The 23,754-nt window shown below is 48.4% G+C and overlaps 1 protein-coding gene across 1 annotated transcript; it reads right to left on the bottom strand.

Moving 5' to 3' along the window:
* Window positions 1-1,593: 1,593 nt before the first annotated feature.
* On the bottom strand, window positions 1,594-22,652 carry LOC135387996 (flavin-containing monooxygenase 5-like). The gene is made up of 7 exons (XM_064617256.1): window positions 22,539-22,652; window positions 13,872-14,209; window positions 12,638-12,907; window positions 6,950-7,164; window positions 3,921-4,122; window positions 2,714-2,989; window positions 1,594-2,023 (listed from the first exon to the last, which is right to left on the bottom strand). Exons 2-7 carry the CDS (start codon window positions 14,193-14,195, stop codon window positions 1,688-1,690), a joined length of 1,623 nt encoding a protein of 540 aa, XP_064473326.1. The 5' UTR covers window positions 14,196-14,209; window positions 22,539-22,652; the 3' UTR covers window positions 1,594-1,687.
* Window positions 22,653-23,754: the final 1,102 nt, after the last annotated feature.

Genomic DNA, 23,754 nt, shown 5'->3' with positions numbered 1-23,754 from the left:
TACTAGCGAAGACAGTTCACTTTGCTGGCGCAGGTGCATGAAAAATGACGGAAGCCGCGCGACAGAGCTTCCTTGTCGCTCGAGTGGTGGCGCCGCCATCGAATTTCTCGCTTGTCGCGTGGCGCTGTCGGGGACCTGTGCTTTATTTCTTCTTGCTCACCATTTCTGATCAGTGATCACACCACTAAAATATGTATTGATTCGCGTCATTTGTAGCGCCGTGTATAGCGCGAGAAGTATAACTAATCGAATACGTATTCCGCTCATGGCCACACTTGCCTCGCGGTGCTCCGCGGATAGGGAGCGACAGATTAGGTGGGAATTTACTCAGTCTTCGTCACTGCCCGCATTCGTTTGTTTGTTTGTTTATTTCCAACAATACAGTAGGCAGTAATATACAGGATGAGGTCCCGTAGTTTAGAAACTATGTTGGTATATTTGTAGTGTGTATTTGTTGTGGTTCATAAACAAACACTGTAATGCTTGCCATGTCGGAGCCACACATCTCATACATTAGAGCACTGCACGGGCCCGGGCCCCCGACCCGGCCCGGGCCCGACCCGGCCCGCGGGCCGGGCTGGGCTTGTTATTGGCTGTGTGCTCCGGGCCGGGCCGAGCCCGGGCCGACAAAATACGCCAGCACCGCGGGCCGGGCCGGGCCCGGGCCGTTAAAATACGCCACCACCGCGGGCCGGGCCGGGCCCGGGCCGACAAATATGTTCCCGAGAGTCAGGCCCGGCCGGTCCACGCAGCTAATTCCACACATTGGAGGTGCATTAGTTCATATCATCATGCGCTTGCGTCATTCCTGTGCATATTTTGCAAAGACAAGCAAAGGGTAATGCATTATGCATATGATTCGGCCCTCTAGAACATTCTCCAAGCCACTTTACATTGCTCCTCACTCCTCACATATTTCACAATCACTTTGGCAAAGCTTGGTGAGAGGGATAGGGACTGGGAGAAGCAGTTTGTCGACAGCATGCTCTATCTCCGCAAAATCTTGACAGTGTAACGATAACGCCCCGTGCGTTCTGGATTTAATTTGGTCTCGTGCGGTTACGGTGTTAAACCGCCATCACTTGTATGTTTGTCTTCTCTCCTTATAAATTTACTTATAAATTTGTTTGATAATCGCCAGAAACGCGTACGTCGCGGCTGGAAATACTAGGCCGGGATCTATTCGCCGGGTCACCGGGCCGGGCCGGGCCGGGCCGGGCTCTATTTGCTTAGACGCCGGGCCGGGCCGGGCTCTAGTCACTGGGTCACCGGGCCGGGCCGGGCCGGGCCGCATAAAAATATGAAGGTCCGGGCCCGGGTCGGGCCGGGCCATTTTTCGATGCGCCCGGGCCGGGTCGGGCCCGGAAAAGTCGGCCCGTGCAGTGCTCTATCATACATACATACATTGGATGATGATGAGGTGGGCGATTCACCGCCGCTGTGGCGCACTGCCCTACTGCTGGAGCCAACTCCAGACGCTTTCCTGGGCTGACCACTCTTTGCTCATACCAAACAAACAAACAACTCCCACCGCACACGTTTCAGGAGAGTGGAACATTAACAGAAAAAAGAAAAAAGACAGTAGCGATAAGATCATATCGTGAACTTCATTAGCATAGTTCCAGCTCTTTTAGTACGTACAACTTAAAGTTGTCCAGAAATGATCACTCCTATAACGTACGCCTCTTCAAGACGATCCTACATCCCCATTGGGTTTCTTCCCAGATGTGCTCTTCAGCGTAAACGCTGCCGCTGCAGCGGTGCACGCCGCAGCCACGGCCAAACCCGCCCGCGACTTGGCCCGCACGGGGCGTGGTGGTTTGAGCACGTTCCTGACGCGTTCCTGGTACCCCAGGAGTACCTGGCGTGCTCCTGACCATGGATGAGGTCCCACCAGCCGGTACTGTGAATTGAGGAACGGGCCGAACATCACGGCCTTAAACATTCTTGGATCTGTGAAGAACAGGCGCTGCAGTGGTGGACGGCATCCGATTTCTTCAGCTAGATGGTCTACGTACTCCATCTGCAATAAAGCGAGACGGATAAGGAGTTGAACTGTAGTTAAGGTATACAGTCAGCTGAGTTATACCCTACACTCTTAAAAATGAACTTCACCACATAGCACGCTCCTAGCCAACCACCATCCCGAATGACAACGTTCTCGCCCCTGATTTGTTGAAAACGGGAGGAGGAGCCTATTTTGTGCCCGGCACAAAATAGGCTCCTCCTCCCGTTTTCAACAAATCAGGGGCGAGAACGTTGTCATTCGGGATGGTGGTTGGCTAGGAGCGTGCTATGTGGTGAAGTTCATTTTTAAGAGTGTAGGCGTAAATAGCGACCTCACGTGGAAGCATGCGTGGAAGTCACTAAAGTTCGTAATCAGAAAAGCATGACCGCTTGCACGAACATTGAGGAGATTCCTCAACGGTACCCTTCGTAGCTTCGCTAGTGCTTCTGGCGCACGTGCTACAATCCTCTGCGCTGCTCGTGCGTAAAGCTAGTAAGGACACGCCAACGAGGAATCCCCACAACGTTAGTGCAAGCGGGCCCAGCTCTGTAAGCCGTGCTGCACAGGAGGACTGTGCGCCGTCCCCGAATCCCGTCTGCATCGCGCTGTGGAACCTGATATGTCTCAGCAACGATTCCTCTCAAATCTGGTTGCGCCTAGGACACAGTCGGGTTTCCTCGTAGCGTTAATGCTCAAGTTCTTCACCTTGGTGACCATGATGTGATGCCGTGGACTGTCGATGAAGTCCTTAGTCCTCCTCTGGACATCCTCCTCAGCGATGGCTCGCATTTCAGCGGGAGTAGGCAGCGTCATGTGTCCCGCAAAGACTCTAGCCGCGTACCTGGACTGCATCTCGAACATCTCCATGAGGCTTCCGCTGGCGTCGATGTGGCCGATGTAACCCAGCCGTGGCTTCTCGGGGCAAAAGATGCCCTTGTAGAGGACTGGGCGACCCATTTGGTCGCGCGGGAGGACCTCGTCCTACGGTGAAGTAACTACCGTTAATAAAAGGTCACTTCGCCCGCTGGAAAGATGGTTGCTTTTTTTTGGTACTCGGTGTCCCTGGAAAAATGGTAATTTCAAGAAGCTGCACTCTAACAACAGAACATCCTGGTTTGTTGAAAGTGGTATATGAAATTCCTTTTGAGGTTCTTTTCCTGCTTACGTTAATTAATATATTTCTTCTGTGACTAAGAGAGCTCTAAGTTTGCACTCACAATCGTGACGACATCGCTGGCCGCTATGTTATATAATGGGAGCGGCAAAACGACCAATGTCCTTCATGGTCCGATAACGTCCCGCATGCTAATCACAGAGCTGCTTAACATATACCGCGCTTGTACGAAACTGGGAATTTCCAGAACGCCTTGAAGAACGCCGAGGAGCAAAGGAAACAAACAAAATCAATGTCACTGAGTGCGACGTGCACAGCCGTTAGCCGTAGCCATCGACCATGAAGTAAGTCATCAGACATATCCCCGATCTAAAGTCCTACACAAATCGTCAACGGTCAACGTCACCTAGACAACAAGGTAGCCACTAAGAATCCACCAATCAAGACAGTGCTCTTTGCGGCCGTTCTTATGGAGACGAGCCGCCATAAGTCACATGGGGAGCCACTGAGAGCTTGTTTCCAATCGTCTGTGGCGATTGGTTGAAGCGGACGACGTCCTGCCTTTATGTGGTCACGTGGCGAAGCAGTGAGCGGAGGCACTAAGCAGAATTCCTGTGTCTAGGTGGCGCTTCCACGGTTCGCGTACGGATGACGCTCAAAATGATTGGGATATCGCAGCGCGTAAATATTGTGTTCTAGGGCCGCTCTCAAGACTTCCAGAGTCTCGCGCAACCAGTGGACGTTGGGGATGGCGTCTGGACGTTCGCCAAGATGGAAATGGATAGACGTTGCTCTAACCGTGTTCTCGATCGGTAGTTTGTCAGCCCTGTATCCCGTAGCGTAGACGACGGCGTCCAGGGGCTCTTCAATGTCTGTGCCGTCGAAGATGACTCCCCTCTCGGTGAAAGCCTTGATGCCTTTCCTGACACGCACAGCTCCGCTCATGATGCGTGCGTACAGGTAGCCGTTGATGGTGGCCGCCTGGGAGAGGTACGGGTGACTGCGAGGGATCGTACCGTGTTGGTTTAGAAATGTGCAAGTATCTCAATACGCGTGAAACTCTACAAGTGTTCCTTGCCACGTCTTCATTGACACCTCGTAAATAACTTTACACAGCCAGCCATGTAGATCCGTCCGTAACAGGAGAGAGGAGGAGAAGAAGAAGAAGAAGAGAGAATGACGAACAAGCTAGAATGCAGGGGTGGGCACCGAAACGGGTGCGGAGAGCCCGCGAAGATCATGATCGGAAGATTATACCCTTTTAAGCTACCACATTTAAATACTTTTTTGCAGAATGCCTGTATCAAGATCAAGCTCTTTTAAATTTCATTACACTTCGTTTTCTTTTTTTTTTTTTTTACAATTGACGTTGGCCATTATGGTTGCGGAGTCGTTCAAAAGTGATCAACAGATCATCGTCACTACTCACTTGCTGCAGACGAAACCCGTTTGGAGCAGAAGAAAGGTGGAGGTGAAGGAAAATGAAACGGAAAATACGGAAGTCGGGAAAGCAGACAAAAGTTGGACATAGTTGCCAGGTTACTATCGCAAAGCTGTAATTCCGACAGGGAGGGTTATCAAAAGTAACAGTCTGTTGCAGTGTTATCAAGACAAGGGATAACGGCCATTGTCTGGACCATGCATTTCCTGCTACTAGACTAGTAGAGCAGCTATGAACGTGGGCCCGCTTGGACGAACGTTGCGGCTATTCCTCTGTGAAGAAGGGTTAAAACTTGGGCGGGTTGGTAACTCATAATTAAAATCGATAAAACCCTCAGTGCGGGGACGAAGGACGTACGCAAAGACGACGACGAAACAGCACTGATGAACTGCCAACCAAAAAATTTTATTCCTCGCAAACGGGGTGCTTAAATACACTCGATAATTCCCTCTCCCAGCCCTCCTGCCCTCGTGTCTGACTTCCCGATTATACGACTGACGTGTGCTGATCTGTGCCGATCAGTTCTGTGTCGTCGTCTTCTTTGTGTACGTCCTTTGTCCACACACTGAGGGTTTTATCGATTTTAATTATTCCTCAGTGCTGCCCTCGGTAGCTTCGGTAGTGCTTTCTACACACGGTACTGTCCTCCACGGTTCTCTTTCTTTTACCTCTGGCAAAGCTGCCGAGGGCAGCACTGAGGAATAGCCTCAACGTTCGTGCGAGCGGGCCCTGATCTGTTTTCATTGACCTACATTATAGGACGACACTTTTCTTCGGTTACCCTATGGTATTCTCGGTGCTTAGGATGTAGGGTAGGTGGGGCAAGATGAGACACGGGGCAAGACGCGACATTTTTTGCTCGACGCCGCCTGTCTCAGGGACGCGTTGCTCCATGCGCTTGAAACGTTACACATAGGTGGCTCTGCGTGTCCGCTTTATTAAATGTGAGAATAGACCTCTCCCTGTTTCTAAACAAATGACGTCATAGTGTTCGACAGCGCCACCAATTTGGTGGAGTTGAACTACGCTCGAAGCTAGGGGCGAACAAGGTCGCGCCCGAAAGCCACGGTCTTGAGGGGATTACGATGGTCCCTGAGAGGGACGCGACCTTCGGTCCTACTTCGGTACTACGAACAAGTACCCATTCGTGGGACCTAGCCGCCCCCCCCCCTCCGATTTCTTTCGGTTTCAATCTGTCTACCAACGTCATGATGACGTCTCTCGGGTAGAGGTCTATTGTCTAAATTATGTACGCGTTGAAGAGGAAAAAAATCAGTTATTTCTGCCTGGAATGTAAAGACCCGCCAAAAGGGCGCGATTTTCTGTAGTCCTTTTTCTCGTTATCTGTGCAGCAGCGTTTCGTAGGCTTTATTTTGTCAATGTAAGTCCCCATCCTACTTCTTTATTCATTCATCTAGATATATGCAAAATATGGGCACTCTTGGTCATCCGGTGTTGAACAGAAGAATTAATGCATCCGATGATATGCACGGGGCAAGACGCGACAATTTAATGTGATTTGAATTTAATGCAATTTAAATGTAATGTAATTTGAATTTAATGCAATTTAAATGTAATGTAATTTGAAACGGATAAGTGAACTACTAGGTGGCTTTATGCATGCTTGCTCCTCAGAGATTTCTGTTTTGAATATTGCCTAGGATTTTCCAGCAAATTTTCCTGATTCCTAGGATATTTCCGGCAAAGCAGAAGCGCACGCAAAAGCGAGTGGCCAACGACACATGAGACTGGCGGTGCCTTGCTTGCAAAGGACGGCGGAGCAAAGCATCACCGGGTTCTGTGTGGTTTTATTGCGCATCATGTGAGCGGTGTTCTCAAGGGGGTTGTGTAGGGGCGCAATGGGCTTTACTCTGTATGCTTGGATTGCAAAAACTAATTTGTATAGTTTATTACTGCGGCGTGTCTCATCTTGCCCCTCGCGATATCTCATCTTGCTCCGAGGGCTGGGGCAAGATGAGACAATCTGCATTTTTGAATTTCTTGTTCGGTGTTTATTTTAGACCGGCTACGTCCGTTCTGCATTTACGGGTCGGAAGCTCTAGACCCCCGAAAATGTGCCTATGACTAGTTTTTTTTTAGACACGAAAAATAAAAATTTCATATTCAATTGCAAATTTCTGTCTCATCTCGCCCCACCTTACCCTGCTCTATATGCGTGCCATGCGAATCGTGTAGGAAGCGAACGAGTGTTGTCGTCCATTCAAAGTCGTAACAACAAAGGACAAAAGGTGCAATAAGCAACCGACAGAAAGTATGCGCAGCCACCGACGTATTGTCAGCGACACTGACACGTGACAACACTATCTTTCTGGCTCTTATATGCCTTAAAATGAGTGTCCCTGTCAGTTAAAAGAAAGATCAGTACTCTGGCTTGAGTCCCAGCAGGCCATGGTCCCAGATGGCGTCAAGTTTTCTCTCCGTGAACCAAGATGCTCCTCGAAGACCCAACAGACGAACCAAAAGACCCGTCTTCAAGGCACTGATTCTCCTCATGAAGTAAGCGTCGGCAGGACTGTCGCCTATCAACGGTGGCAGAACCCAGTTGCCACGACGGGCACTCAGGAACACAACCGCGGATTCCTGCAAGAAGGTGTTCTTTACCGATGGTAGAGTTAAAGCCACTGGAATCCGGAAAGTGCCGCAATCGTCTTATCTTATTGTCGCGGTGGTCAACCATGGCCACCAGCGACGAAGCCTGAAAAATATTTCGGGAGAGGAGGAGGATTTCCCGTCGTTTCCCTCGTGACACGACACAGACAAACAGTACCTCCAGGGTACCATTTCAGGGCAAGGGGGTTGAACAACAAGAAACCCTCCTCTGGCTACACCAGTAATGGCCACCGAGGGGCAGGATTGCTTGCGTGGATCTCAAGCAATCTAGACTTTCTTATGGTACCTTCGACTGGCAATACCAGAGCGTTCCAAACTGGAGGAAGAAGGAAGATGGAAGAAAGAAACAATTGCCGAAGTTGTTGTCAGAGCGTTCCATCTTGACCAATCAAAGATAGAGCGTGCGCTCTGGAGCAATCGGTGGCCGCCAGTCGAAGAGTCTAACTAAAGACTCTTGAACTCGGAAAGGTACTGCAATCATCGGATCTACGCAAGCAATCGTGCGCTTGCGGTGGCCATCCTTGGTCTAACGTCGCAGCGGGAAAGAGAAAACGATTGCGGTACTTTCCAGGTTCCAATGACCTTAGTCCAGATCAGTGTTCCTATCTGATAAACACAGGAGGATTCTTTCTTGTCAAGGGTATCACAACACTCTGTCTTATCACACGATGCTTTCAAGCTTGACAATGGTGCGATGTAACAATTGGCGAACTCGGGTGGTTATTTCGCGGCAACTTTGTTTTGCCAGATCCCGCCTGTTTTCGCCAGTTTTGCCAGATCTCGCATGTTCGCGTGGCACTTTCCGAGCGCCGGAAATTTGCCAGCTAGCGCCTTTCCCGCCCGGTCTCGATGCGACTAACTATATCCGGCGTCGTCCCATCAGCATCCCGAGGGTGGTGGGGACCCTCACTGGTCTGTACGTTCGAAGTTCACATGTGTTAGCAGACGACAGAACTCGAAGACGAGCGACCGCAATGCCGGTAGCGTGATCCAAGCGGCTGAAACCGCTGGATTCCTGGCCCTCATAGTCGGGTGGCAACGGTCACGTGATCGAACGCGGGCATCGACCTATCAATTTCCGAGCGCTAGGCCGTGTTGCTATGAAATGACCATCTGAATTCGCCACATGGTTCTGCATATTGCCATCCTCGTACATGGTAAGTCATTCAGATGCTCCTAAGAGAGGTCTATGGGACACGCAGGGTGTTTCACCTAACGTCATGAAAAATCGTATTTAAAAAATCTACATTTCTGAACATTATGGGGTGAAAGCTATATTTATCTCGGGGGAGATTTTGCCTTACTTCTAAGCACTTCAATCAAATTTCATTCGCGAGAAATTGACGTTAATTGATCTCCGAAATTTGCGAAGTCAACCTCAGGTTTTTTTGACAGACACACAAAGCACATGTCGTATTTACCCTATTGCATTACAAAATACATTAACTATTACTTTGGTAATAGCTGAAAAAAAAAAAAAACTGCGAAAACCATCGTTTCGAGACGCGACAGAAGATTGTGAGTGTCTCAATGTAGTTATGTCTACCTTGTAGTATACCTGAGTAATAAACAACATTCTGTCCAGAAGAAGAACAATCACCCGCCCCTTCCTGTTTCCTTCTCACTCTCTTTTTTTTTCCTTTTTGTTGTTGTTGTTCTTGATAACTTTGCATTGTAACCATGCTGCCTTCATCAGCAAAGGCTCAGAAAAGGAAAAGTGAAAGAGCAGGTACGTGGCCGCAACAACAACAACAATAGACGATGACGATGAGATGGGGTGTTTCACCGCGGTGGTGAGGTACTCCACCCCATTGCACGTGGAACATTATATGAAGATGATGAAGGAAGTATGAAAACACAAGAAATAGTTAAAGGAGTCTGGAGCAATCCAGTGGACGACAGGAAGCCCATGAACAGGTGATCTTCATATAGGGCAATGAGTGCAGCTAAGTTGAGCAGTCTCTTGCTGATACGGGCAAGCTCATCACACAGTATCCGCTTTTGCAGACAGTAGAGTGCACATTCCATAAGCATATGCTGGGTGTTCGCCACGACACCGCATGTGGGACAGAGGCTTGTGTCACAACATCTGTTCATGCATAGCTTCTCATCGGAGAACCAGCAATTTGCACGTCTCGCAGGGACGGTTTTCACTTTTTTTTTTTTTCAGCTTATTACCACAGTCGTAGGGATTGTATTTTGTAATGCAATGGAGTAAATCCGCCCGCTGGCCGGCATCAGCCCCGGCATCTCATCATCAGACGATGTCTTTATGTGTGTGTGCCGACGTGCGCTTCTGCGAAAAATAAATAAAAAACCGTGAAGTTGCCTAGGCAAATTCCGGAGTTCTATTAGGAAAATTCAATTTCTCGAGAATGAAATTGGATAAAAATGCTCAGAAGTCATGGCAAAATCTCCCACGAGATCAATAGCGTTGACCCCATAATATTCTGCCAAGTAGATTTTTAATACGATCTTGTTTAATCACGTTAGGCGAAATACCCTGTATTAGAGCACTGCACGGGCACGCGCTTACCCGAAAGCACGAGCCCGGCCCGGCCCGCGATCCGGGCCGTGTCGGGCTTTGCGTTTTTTATGCGGGCCTGGGCTCGGGTTTCAGCCACCGGGCCCGAGCCGGGTACGGGCTCGACAATGCCGGCCATGGTCGGATTGTACGCGAACATCTTTCACGGGACTGTATAGCTGAATTTTCATGTCAATTTCCCCCCACCCCCATTAGTTATGGGATATCATGGTATTCTCATCTGAGAACTATCACTTTCTTATATGTGATCATGTTTATTTCGTGTAATGAGTCTGGATTTCACACGTGCACTGACGCACATTTGGGGACGATTGGTGTGGCGGGCGCGCTGAGAGTCCGGCACGAGGGTCACTTAGGTTAGGTGTTCTGATATATTTCGTTCGCGTGAGAGTTCGAGAAAGGGGAACTATCACCGGTGCACGCGCAATAGAGCGAAGATGAGTCTCTCTTGAACCGGAAGGTACATACACATCGCCTACCGCGCCGCTGCGCGCTTCCTTCCCAAGCAAGCACCAAGTACAAAGCGGCTCAGTGCCGGCAGGGAAACACAGCGTGTACGTAGAATGTACTTTATCACCCTCCACCAATTAGCTGCGTCCTTTTCCTCGCTGAGCTGTGCTCTTTAGTAAGTCTAAATACGCCCCGGGCCCCGAGAACACATAGAGCAGAAGCGGGCTGGGACCGAGCCTGAGCATGGAAACATGCATGCCGAGCCGAGCATGGAAACAGTCGGGTACGGGCTGGACCCGGGCTGGACCCGGGCCGGGCCCGGGCTGGAAATCTGTAGAAGACGTCAGGCCTGGCCCGGGTGCGGGCCGTAGCAGCCGGGCACGGGTCTGAAAATTAGGCCCGTGCAGTGCTCTACCATGTTGAAAGTGCCGAAACGATAAAAAAAAAATCATATTTTTTCTGCCACAAAGCGTGGACGTTGCTGGTGAGGGTGAGGGACAACGTTTTGAAATGCTCGGCCTCTTTGGAAGAATACGCACCTGGAAACAGCGTGATTTATCAACTTGGTCTATAGCTGACCTCTACGTATTTCGATGTCATTTTACTCTGACACGTCCGTATAACCTGCAACGGTGTGCACGATGCATGACCAGATGCTATGACACAAGACCTTGTGTGCAGACTTTGTCGACGCCCGTCTATCTTTAACGGTCACTGTCTGAGTCACTAAGAAAACGTCTAGCTCGCATACATGACGCAAAGAAACGAGCCAGGAACAAAATGAAATTAAAGCGTCCAACGTCCAAATACCGTGGGATACAAAACCAGTTGACGAGAGAAAAACAATAAAAAAGTAATAATAATATCGGGAACTCTCTGCGGGTTCCAGTCCGCTGTCTTACCATTACGCAAAGCTGACATCTCCTTCCCGTCAGCTAATGTCTTCTTTCGCGCAATAAAAATGCGTGTCATTATTCTTTCGTCGTTAATGTGCCGTCCGCTTTTACGAAACGTGTTCCTCTCTCGTCCTCAGTCTCGGCCGCCAGGAGGCAACGTCTCGACCTTGCACTCTATACAACGTGTTAAACATCGCAGCAACAATGAGACATACATAATTCCGTATTGCCACACGGCCGTTCAGCAACGTACCCCCACTGACCGTGTCAGCCCGGAGGTCGTCGAACACGGTATATTGCCACACACCGGGCTGCGCAAGTTTATCGGATCGCAGGAGGCCGTGAAACGGTAACCAGGATTCAGCTCGGGAGAGAAGCTCGAAAAAGAGATCAAACAAAGATCGAAGGCTGCCTTTATTATATCTCGTGCGAACGATATATGTGCCGACCTTCTATACGTGGTCGGCCGTTATAACCGTTGCGTAAGCGGCCGTTGACTTCTCTCTGTGATTGGCGGAGCCGAACTCTGCGTCCAATGAAATGCTGTGTACGTTTGTGTGCTTCAGTGTGTCATTCATGTGGAGTGAGGGTGGTATATAGCTCGTATTATCTAGGAAGATGTGATATTAATATGAATGCGGAAGTAACGGTAGTACGCATCACTTTCACTTAGTTGCCGGGGTAATTTGATAAGATGACTATCTGGTCGGACTGACGAAGAAAAAAAGAGCGGGGGGGGGGGGGTCAGAAAGATCTTATCGGCGTTTCTTCCGGACGCACAATCGTTGGATCAATCTATATATTGACCGATTCAGGAACAAATTGCGAGGGTAAGGTATTTCTGCGCGTGGCACTCGAAATAGGTACTGCTTGCGAGTTGCGACACGTTTGATTTATCCCATCTCAAATCTCCAAGTGCTGCGAGATTATTTATTTTGAGTGAAATACACGTTGAGCATTTAGCCTTTCTTTAAATACAATAGTGGAACAACATTTCCGAGGGCAACAAAAGAAATTTGGGATGCAGAACTGCTGACAGGCGATTACAGACAACCGTGTCGCAAGCAGTACATCGCATTAACAGAGTATCGCGATAACTGACAGGCGATTAGAGTATAGGCGAACAGAGTAGTACAAGCAAGTAAGCAAGCAGTAAGTATGTAGTACATCGCATTAACAGAGTATCGCACTAACTGACAGGCGATTAGAGTATAGGCGAACAGAGTATAGCACTAACTGACAGGCGCTTCCAGACAACCGTGTCGCAAGTAGTACATCGCATTAACAGAGTATCGTACTAACCGCGTCGCAAGTAGTACATCGCATTAACAGAGTATCGCACTAACGAACTTATGCATTCAGAAATGAGATTGCAATAGACTTTAACGAAGTAACTGAACCCACCAATATGGAACAATAAGTTCTGCATAAGTTCCCCAGAGAATGTCGCGACGACGTAAATAGAAGCGTCTTGACATTTCCTCAGAATATTTTAAGGATTTCCTTTCGAAAGGGAGTCCTAAGAGTGGAAGACCGTGCCAAGTGAACTCACCCAGCTAAGCTCTACGGCGACGTCCCCGCCAGAGTTTCCGAGTCCGACGACGCAGACTCGCTGGCCCTTGAAAGGCGTCCCGTCTCTGAAGTCCTGAGCGTGAATTAATTTTCCTTCGAAGCGTTCCTGGCCAGGTACGGCATCTGGCATGTTGGGCACCGTGTGGTGGCCGAGGCACAGGAGGCAGTAGTCGAATGTCTCCTGAGTAACTTGGTCCCCTTCCTGAACCTTCAGCGTCACAGAATCGTCGTTGCATTGCACGGCATTTACCTGCGTGTCAGAGACATGGTTAGTAAATGATTGCCTTCAGAAGGTCCGCCTTGGAGGTTCTCCGTATCTCGTTGTATGGTACTATAGCCCTATTGAAAAATCCATCAAGATTTTCTGCTGGTCCATTAGTAACTCGTGCTGGACCAGTAGAAACGGCTACTGGTCCAGCAGGTGAGGCTAGTAGACCAGCGGTATTGGTCACTGGTCCAGCAGACCTTGCTTACTGGTCCAGAAGGCGAGGCTAGTGGACCAGCAGGCTTGGTTGCTGGTCCAGCAAAACATGCTTCTTGCCCAGTAAGCGAGTTTAGTGACACAGCAGACTTGGTTACTGGTCCAGCAAATACATCTTGTGTCCAGCAGGAAAATTCTGCAGATCGTGGTCCAGTAGAAATAGAAAATATACTTGTATAGGCTGTAAATGTCATACATGTACATAGCGACCAGCATTTTTAATGCATTGTGTTTAAACATATTGCACGCAACGATGGCTGCTTGTTTAGGCACGTTAGGGTTCAGTGGTCTCCAGACATTAATAATGCCGCTCCAAAGGCTACTGTGCAGATGTAAGCTTAAACAACGTCATAGCGCAGAGACGGGGTATGGCTGGTATGCTTCAGACAATATGTTAACAGCGCTTGTAAGCTCGGATAAAGAAAAGGACATGCACAGGACGTTGCTGCCTAACATGATGCCTCATGCATACCAACTTCAGCGACGTCCCGTCTATGTCTCTTCGTTTACAAGCACGGGTAACATCAATTTAAAGTACGTGTACTTTGAGGGCAGCAATACCACGGTTCAAAACGGTATAAACGATACGTCAAATTCCATAAAATATTGTGTATTGTGATTATATATATGGGGCAAGATCTCGCGAACATGCATGTGTCCCAGCGCCCCATATGCGCCCAAGTTGTGATAAAAATGTCTGTACAGTTTCCGCGAATTACGAGTGAGGTGCAACCTGTTTTCCGAAACTGATCCGTCCTCTGAGGTTGAAGTGGTCCACGTACAATCTCAGGTATTGCAGCATCTGAGTGTTGTGCGGGTACGGCGGGAACTCTGCCGGCTGGGGAAAATCGCTGAAGGCGGACAGTTCCTTGCTGGAGTTGGCCACCGTGTGCCTCATGACGGTGGAGCGTCCTGGTGGAGTTTTATCATCCCGGAACCACCAGAGCCCTCCGATGTCTTCGTCCCTCTCGTAGCAGACTGCGTCGATGCCTTCCTCGACGCAGGCCTTGAGCGCAGCGACACCGGCGGTGCCCGCACCCACTATTACCACCCGCATTGTTTATGGGTATTCTGAAAGAGAACATGCCTTTAGTATTATACATGTATACCGCAGCAACGTCAAGGTGGAGACAATGTGACGTCACGAGATATTGTAAATAAATAAAGCAAACGCACTTCCAAGCGTGATGATGTGTGTCTGAAGCGTTCTCGAAACAATAAACCGCCCCTCTGCTGAGGAACATTATCGGGCTTCCCAAAACCTACGTTCTTTGAGAACTTGGATTAATCGCTGTCCTTACTGTGACAAGGTTTTTTCGAGGGGCACTTCAGAGAAGTATACGCGTAGCTCTCAAGAAGTCTCGTCAATATTGTAAGGACATCGTTTGACTAGTGTCCAGTGACAACGGAGAATGGCGCGCACGTGTACGACGTTCCAATGACCATTATCTCCCTTATCTCAGGCTGTGCAAACAGACGTCGATGGACACCGTCAGTGCCTCGAGTATATAGTAATGCCCGAACGAAAAGCAAGTGAGGCAAGATACGGACACCAGCACGGATTGCATGTCACGGAGCTGTTGTCGTGCTACTACATACTAGATATTTGGACGTTAGACGACTAGTGGAAAGATGTACCCCGGTCACACGGCAAATTGAATGTCGTCCCCAGCGAATGACATTCGTTCCGTGGCACACGGTGAAACAAAATGGCAACACACGCAAATGACATTCGCCCAGCGAATGAGTTCGGGGAACTCATTCGCTTTTTCCTCTCGCAACGGTTGCGTACCCTCGCAGTAGAGAAGTAGCAAAAATCAGGACAACCCGTTTAAAGAAATCAAACACGAATGAAAAGGTGTAATCCAATATCCCAGTCGCCATGTTGCCAAGTCTGGTGCAGATATATAGGCTTCTTACGTAGCCATCTTTTCGTTTTCCAACTTGTCTTTACTCGTGCCAACTGAGCGTCGACGAAAACGCAACGATTTTGTGATATAATCTAATGTTTCGCTAATTTCGAGAAAAAGAAATGGAAATATATATGGAATGTTCCTGTATAACGCTTCATACTGTCCTGCTATCTTAATTATCGACAGTGACATCATTTGGGAATGACATTCTCTTTCTTCGTGTAGCTCGATACAATACACACGAACGACATTCGGTGCGGCCGTCATTCGGTGGGAATGCCATTCAGTCTGCTGCGTAACATGGTGCCGCTTGTATATGTATATAAGCGCCGCGGGTATAAGCGGGTATAAACCCGCGGGTATACGCCACCACGTACCCGGGGAGCGCGAGTGGATACAAGTACAATTTATCTATCTATATGCAAACAATGATTTTGGACACAATGAAAAAAAAAAAAAAAAAAAAAAGAAACGATATACTTCACTCATGCGAGGCTCCCCAGAAAGGTGTAGTTCGAACGTACACCATGAAGACTAGTGTTCATGGTATACGTTCGAATGGTACGTTCGTCTACGTTCGAATTTCCAGCATGGATCGACAGCTATCGATCGATGCTGGAAACAGTATCGGTTAATATATAACGATGCTACAGGAATACAAAGAGATGCAATGGACCACAGACACCGATCAGCTAGAGGTGATAGAACAACCCATGCAGCAAACAGTTCACGGAAGAAAGCTACTCCATATTATTTGTAACTCCAACCCAGAAAAAAAAAGTACACAACGGAAGAGGCAATATACGTTACTGTGAGAAGCATTGGATCCAGCATTTTTTGAACAGTTCCGTTCTGAGCCCGCTTGCACGACAGTTGAGGAGATGACTGTCCTCAGTAACTTTAGCAGTGCTCTACGCAAGAGCAGCTTTGAGGACAGTAGCGCGTGCGTAAAGCCCAACCGGAGCTAGTGAGGACACCACTGAGAAATTCCCTAAATATTCGTGCAAGCGCACCCACAGAAGGGTAGATTGAGGCTCAAACACGACAGTTCCTTGAGAATAATCTCTGTTCGAAATATCGCTGGCTCGTGGACCGAGGCTCCTTCCTGAACAGTTGCATTCCGTATAATACGTTAACAGTTTGCCCGTCATTGCCGACTTATCAAATTACAGATCCTGATGAAGATTTCTCCGGTTTTCACGGATGCAGGTCAGGACCCCAGTCAACGCGGAAGCAGGAAATCGTGAAAAACGCAATTAAGCCCGAATTAGTAATCTGCAGAGTAATTGCGTGTCAACACGCGAAGTTGCGTTGCATCGAATTTCCGAGTCCCGTTCAATGTCCTTTTTCCGTCTCTGTCCTTTGACCAATTTGTGAGTCACACAAGTTCCTTGTCTTGCCACATATAAATATAATACAGCACATTTCCCAACGCGCCACTCACCTGGAGCAATGGCACATTGCGACAACTACATTCTTGACCCCCGGCCTTCGGAGGGCGTGTTTGTGTGCATACTTTTACGCTCAAGAACCTTGTTTCCATCTCAATGCTGCGCTTCGGTTTGATTTTACTCTTGTCGGAACAACCTACACCGTGTTGTATAACGATCGGTTTTCCAAGATCAACCTGTAACGCAACAGGGAGACCTTCGTTCTCGTACGCGATTGTCAACAGGAACTTCACGGGGGATAAACAAAGAGCAAGGGCATCGATTGAACCGACTGCGTGGCACGAAATGTGTGTAATCAGTACGGTGGAACGGGACGTGGTTAGTCGTGCTGCTGAACTTTTACACACTGTGTCCTGTCGCGTGCACTGAAACGTTGACGACCACAAGCACCACGTTTAGCCTTCTTGCAAAAGTTAGGAGGCCATATGGGCGTGACACGTATCAAAACCGTGGACAGTTGACACCACGCAGAGGTTATTCCCGGATTAATCTTCGGGAGTAGCAAGCCAGCTTGTCTAGGCTGACCTCTCCTAAAATTTCCCATAATGAAAGAAAGAAAAAAAAGCCCACGCTTTCATAGTTCCGTGTGCTTGCTTTATAATTTTGTTGCGCCCACTTTTTAGCAGCAGCAGCAGGTGATTAAGGCTGAGCAGGCTGGTTAAGCAGGTGTCGTGGTCCAAACAAAAACGACGTTGAACGCTCACGTTACCGCCGAAAGCTACGACATTTCGCCTATATTCCGCTGGAATATTCTGGAGAATGTCACAAGTGCGAATACATTGTTACGCCCGACGCCTGTCGTCGCTTTTTGCAAAGTACCTGTGACCAGTATGCCGTCACTTTTCTTCTTGACTCGCCCATCGTTGAGCAAAACGATTCATTTGCGCTGGCGAAGGGGAACGGAGGCATGTGACGGAGGAGGCAAGGATCGGGGTCAGTGGATTCCGCGATCTTCGGAGCTATTTCCGCTCTCAAAACCTGCCTCTGCCTGGAGCGACGCTTTTCCGTCTCACGCTTTTCGCTCCCGCACCGGAAAGTTGAGAGCCGCTCTTGTGTTACGTAAGAGTCGTTCAGGATGTTCAATGGATCGTTACCGTTTCATTCTCATGCGGTGACTCTTCCCTGTGTGGTCGTTTTACCGCGTATTCACACGAGCCACATTCCCCGCAGAAGCGGAAGGCGCAAAAAACGTCATAGCGTTCACGTACACTGCTATAACCGTGTGGAATACCCTGCGATACAGCCACAAGGTATTCCGTAGCAGACGACAGGAAAGACGCCGACGGTGTCGTCTGCTAGGTGTCGTCTGCTAAGTGCGCAGTACGCCACTCCCGATATTCCGCACCGAATGCGAATGCTCAACATAACACGGGACGGAACTTTGTCTCCGTGAGCAGTGTTTTCGCTTTTTCTTCCACCGAAATATTCTGTGAGCATGTCGCTCGTGTGAAAACACAGTTAGCCACATATTCTAACTATTGTCGATTCGGATACACGGTCCAGAGTTTTTTGCTTAGCCCCTGTTACAAGGGCCCTGTCAACTGGTGTTGAGCCAACTACAGTTGGGAGCCTGTGTTACACGGCAGCGTCACATGTCATCGACACTTCAATGGCAGTTGACTTCAACTGAGATCGGCGATATGGGTAGAACGAGTCAACTGACAAAATGGCGGCGACCACTGATATGAACCATGCGTCCTTCGTGTCGGTCGGCACATTTATTGGGCCGCTCTGGCTTTTATGTGGCCTAGTTGTGTGCTTTTTGACGCAAAGAACAAAAAATTCTCCAAAAAGTGTACCAAACAAGACGAATATTATTGTATACAGTATACATATACAACTACCCTGATAGAAAAGCTGAACCTAACGACGGGCAGAAGCAGCCGTTAAGCACGTGGAACTGCCGCTCAGCTGAAGGGCTTCTGTGATGTTGAACTGCCGTTGACCTCATTGATAGTTGAGAGTGTCGGCGTGAGCAGTCAATTCGTTGGCACATGTGAGTCGCAAAGAACGCTCCCTTATCGGGTATTCTGCGGCGCAGTAGGAGACGTAGGATAATACCTCTTCCGCTAATTGGTAAACAGATACGTGGATAAAAGCTCTTCGTTTCGTGTTGTACGTGCGAAAGAGTATGTACGGTACGCGCAACAACATCACTGGGATCGCCAGTTATACAACCTCCTTAAAAAACGTGTTGAGGTAACGCAACGCCAGCGTTTATACCACGAACGAGTACACGCTTACAAAAAACGGCGGTACTTTTTCATAGCGTAGATGTGTACGCTCTAAACTTGGTATTAAAAGGTATCCTTCACTATTTTTGCCTGTATACTGCCTTTAGAACGTGCCTTAAAAATACCTTCTGTGTTATTTTAGAACATGTAGTATACAAAAATGCTGCGGTCACATTTTGAGAACATGTGACATACGAGGGTATACTGTCAATTGAATGATGGTGCTGTCGTTGCTCTTTTTTGTATGTGTGTTAGCGCCGCGAAGCAACTGTAGCTATGAGAGAGGTACAACGTGGACAGACGAGCTATAAGCACTATGCCACGCGAGCTGGTTGTTCGAGGGTACGGCCAACTACCGTCGCTGTTTAAGATATAAGGGTACCGTGGTCTTTTGGGACATATAGCACACAAGGGCACTTCAGCAGTGTTTTCGGAACTGGTAGTATATGCGTGAGTATAGCGTTGTCGATCTTTTGGAGCGTGCAGTGCCGAAATGTTCGATCACGGTTTTCAAAGAAAAAAATTCGACGGCACAGCATATGAAAGTAGCGTTGATGGTTTACGCGTAGTACAATGAACCCTCGTTATTATGACCGTGGTCGTTCCCGAGAATTTTGGTCATACAGTGAACCCTCGTTAATATGACCCCCGATAATCTGACATACGCGCTTTACGACCATACTCCTGGGGAACAATGCAATGAAACCTCTGCAAATCCCCCTCGTTAATATGACAATTCCGCATTATGAACAAAATTCTCGGGAACGACCACGGTCATAATAACGAGGGTTCACTGTAATGCGGAATTGTCATATTAACGGGGGGGATTTGCAGAGGTTTCATTGCATTGTTCCCCAGGAGTATGGTCGTAAAGCGCGTATGTCAGATTATCGGGGGTCATGTTAACGAGGGTTCACTGTATATGCGAAAGTATATTGTTATCATTCCTTTCTGAAGCCGCGTATAGGTTACAAAAGTACAGTTGTCCGTCTTTTACGACACCTTTCTAAAAGTACCTTACCGTGCACCTGTCATCAAAATGAAATTGCGAATCAGTGTTATTATTTCTCCTCGCTGAAATAGATATTACGTTGCCTTGATGCCAACACAAAAGGAACGGCAGTCATATCCGTCGCGTCCTTCGTGATTTATGAGCGAAAGAAATTCCCACTTCTGTCCTTCTCAAGAAGCGGAACGGCCTCGGATTGGTCACTTTCAGCGATCTCTCCGGGTGACTGGACAAATCGCTTTGAGGAGACCAATGAGAGCAGCGGACAATCAGTTCACGTTGACGGCGTAATTTAAGAGCTTGTTGATTGTAAACCCAGCGCGCAACAAGTTAAAAATGCGAAAACGAACGCCTAATGATTTTTAATTTACAAGCAAAATCGATGTAATACGGCTCGGGGCGACGTCTGGTGGGAAATAATTCCCAATTCGTCAAGCAACGGTGGTCTAAGGCTACGTCGCCGACACGTAGTCAACTTCTTTCGTTTTAGACCCAGCGTTGTCCGCGTGCAATGTAGTTTTGCCGTCGTACTTGACGAGCAATGCGCATTCGGTGACCACTTCGATACAGTGTTGCCCACCGTTTCCAATCCGAATTTTCTAAAGAACTGTGAGTGTAATTATGACGAAAATTGTGACGCAGGCCCAGACTATTCAACAGATAAATCTTCTCTGTACTTCACCTCTGCTGCTTCACGATGCATTTGATTTTAAGAAAAAGTAAGGATAGCATGAAATGGCGCTATTAGTGTTCCACGTCTATTTCCACAACGTCATTCATCGCTTATCAACTGTAATTCCAAGAAACGTAAAAAAAAAACCCCTAAAGTGTAAAAAGAATTATGCAAATGATTCGTGTCAACTACGCCCATGAAGGCCATATGTCGTGTCCATTAGAAGCGCAATGGATCGAGTGGCACAATGTTGTTTGACGAGGTGCAACTAAAACAAGAAAAACAACAACTATGTGCTGAGTTTCGTTTTCCCTGCCTCATCATGCGTGGTTAAAGCTTCCGAAGGTGCATACACGATGCAGAGACGGTTGCCAACAAAATTTGCATTCTCTCGAAGCGCGTTATAATCCGTGCCAAGTTTTCTTCGACGCGATTACAAACGAGACGTCAAAGAAGTGCTGGGGATCTACCAATGACCTCGCAGACAACACAAACAGCCCGGCATTACCATTGGCTGTCCTTTAAACGCCGGCGTGGGAAACGTGCGTCAATGCATATAAGCGCTTGCGGTTTCTAACCGCAGGTCATTTACCAATACGAGTATCCTCCTAATTGCATAGAAGAAGTAGCTGCATACTTTTGATCCTTTTCGCGATATACACATATACGCTATTCTGGGCTGAGCGACTTCTGCGGAGCCTGCCGATTAAGCTTCCGGGCAAGCGTTTATCGGGATCAGATCGGGATTACGTCGTTCGAATGTGGGCTTTTCGAGAGACAGTGATTGTAATCTGCACGAAGCAGTTCGCCTTTGCACGAGGAAGAGGGGCCAGGTTTAGATGGCATGTTTCAGGAATAGTGGCATTCAGTGATAAGACACTTCTCCTCACAGATTACGTAGCTCTTACCACTGGCTGTGGAAATGGAAGTTGAAGAAAAAAGCAAAAAAAGAAATGAGAGAAACGTGAAGATGCAGTCTACATACAAAACATCCGCTTATCTGCAGTCTTGCGTTGGAATCGTATTATTATAGTTTCTTTTGCGTTTGTCCAGAACAGAAATGTATCTTTGTGAAGCCCTTAATGACTCTTGTGAGAGAACAAATGGGTTCGATAGCCTATCTGTTCGTTACGTGACTCAGGCCCGCAGCAGCCACACAATCAGTAATGGCAGAAGGTAGGAGTTGCAGACGATTGTTCTCTCGTTCATCCGTCGTCTGCTCCGTTCTCCTAGCTTACGTTTCCTAGTAACACAAATAGACGCGTTTTTTATTGATCGAAGACGGCCAAAAGATAATGCTCGACCCTCGAAATCCTCCATCACGGCGTAATGTAACCACTCTCTAAGCTGTCAGCTTCTTTTTTTTTTTTTTTTCTCCTGCGCATCCCTGGGGGCTGTTTACACCTCATAACACGGAGTCACCCCCCTCATCTACTGGCACTGCTAACAAGAAACAAAAAGAAACATCCACTTTGCGAATGCTGCCAACTTTCAAGGCTGTTTCTGACGTACGCGTAGCTGGTGTTGAACGTCATCGCGGGCATGGCTGACCAGCCTCCGGGCACAACTGCACCCACTGAGCCAGCCACAGGGAGCGCCAAAGGAACGCATGAAAATTTAGCAGACGACGGCGATTTCGATGCGCGGGTTTCTGCGAACAGATTGTGTCTGTGGACGGAAGAATGCAACATTCGTCCGCATACCTAAAATGCCCCTATATTGACGTCACTGGTGCCTCACTATTGCACACTTCTGGTATTGATAGATGGCAGGACATTTCTTAGCAGATGTGTCACACGTAACAGACGTGTCTCCGGCAAATGTGTTTCTGCTAACGTAACCGACAGACGATTTAGAAATGTTTCTGTTTATGAAGAAGCACAGAATGATTATAAAAAAGCAGCTACGTGAGGCGGATCATCAGCAGAAGGAATTTCATTGTCATCATCGGAGGAAGCAAGGCACCGAACATGACGTCATTGCGCAGCACAGGCGACACAAGAAGAGGAATGCGTGGAAAAAGGTGAACGTCGTCTGCTAACCCGTCGTCTGCTAACATCGTCTGCTAACCCACGACTGATGCGAATCGACAATGGCGCACGGATAGAAAATAGCCTCACCTGCTTTTGGCTGTCTGCAGGGAGCCGGCACGAGAAGACCGCGTGATGGGCTTGGAGGAGCCTCGTTGTCAGAGGCTGCTTATCGATTCCCTGAGGCCTCTGGACGCACGATAAGGGTGAACGGCATCGCACTCTGAAAGCACTTGTGTCGCGGAAAGAGCGCGCCCTCTTCAGAATAGGAAAAGCAACAATGAAGAAGAAAAATAAAAAGACAAACGAGGGGTCGGGGGCTCATTTTAGCTAATAGGTCTTCTCTTAAATCCTGTAAGTGGCGGTTGGGAAGGACATTTTTCCACATTCGGGGAAATGAGTGAGGTTGAAAGAGACGAGACGCAATGGCCTTACGTGCGGTGGTATAGCCCTGTTGGCACAGTCTCGCTATAGTGAGTGTTGCGGGACATCCTTATGTCGGGTACTTCACTTCCACAGGTGCCAGATACCCAAACTCCCAGCCCCGTGCTGACAGCCAAGTAACCATTTCAGGTGCTAATAAAGCAGATTATCGGGGCATTGCCTCGCCACTGCTTGCCTGTAGTTGCTGTCGTAACAGCCCTACCCGTGTAAGACACAGGGATCCCGACTACCGACAAGGGTCGGTCAGTAACGCACGACCTGCTGTAACCGCAGAAAACTCGTGCGAATAACACCAACGTGACTGGCGCGTCATGGGCGTAGGCAAAGGGGGGGGGGTTGAAAAAAAGTTTTCTGGCTACCATGCTCTGTCGCATAACACAGGCCAGTGTGTATTGCAATCAAGTGTCTATGCAGGTAGTCCTAGAGCAGTAACCAGATGGATTATCTGCTCCAGGAATGACTTTCAAACGCGAAGACCTGTGACGCAACAGTATTATTGTCGTTCGGTTTTGCGTGTGCTAAGCTCCATCTGTTTCCGTTCTATTCATATCCAGGCGAAGGTAGGCGATCATTTGCGTGTGCTGGTCATTGAAACATCTTATTTTATTGATTATTGTTAGGGCCACGGAGATATCTGTGATGCGTCGCAGATATGTTCATTCGTTCATATGTGGAAGACCTTGCCCGCGGCGTGCCTTGTGTCTACAAATAACACCAAACCCGGTGTGTGCGGGTGCGTGTGCCCGCCGAAAGCTGCGCCAAAGAGAGACAGTTCGGGCAGCAAGAATGCGGGGGGGGGGGGCTAAATTTCCACTTGCCCTCTCCCCCCCCCCCCCCCCCCGGAGGAGAAAATGTAGTCGCC

This window comes from Ornithodoros turicata, chromosome 3 (assembly GCF_037126465.1).
Source record: "Ornithodoros turicata isolate Travis chromosome 3, ASM3712646v1, whole genome shotgun sequence".
Lineage (NCBI taxonomy): Eukaryota > Metazoa > Arthropoda > Arachnida > Ixodida > Argasidae > Ornithodoros > Ornithodoros turicata.
Note: the sequence above shows the minus strand (reverse complement) of the source record. Positions and strands in the feature narration are given on the sequence as shown.

Excerpts from the sequence above, each read along its gene's own strand:
- LOC135387996 (XM_064617256.1), bottom strand. The coding sequence starts at position 14,195 with ATGCGGGTGGTAATAGTGGGTGCGGGCACCGCCGGTGTCGCTGCGCTC. Across the intron at positions 12,908-13,871 it reads GGATCAGTTTCGGAAAACAG|GTAAATGCCGTGCAATGCAA; the intron begins GTTGCACCTCAC and ends TCTGACACGCAG. Across the intron at positions 7,165-12,637 it reads TCGCCGTAGAGCTTAGCTGG|GAATCCGCGGTTGTGTTCCT; the intron begins GTGAGTTCACTT and ends ACCTTCTTGCAG.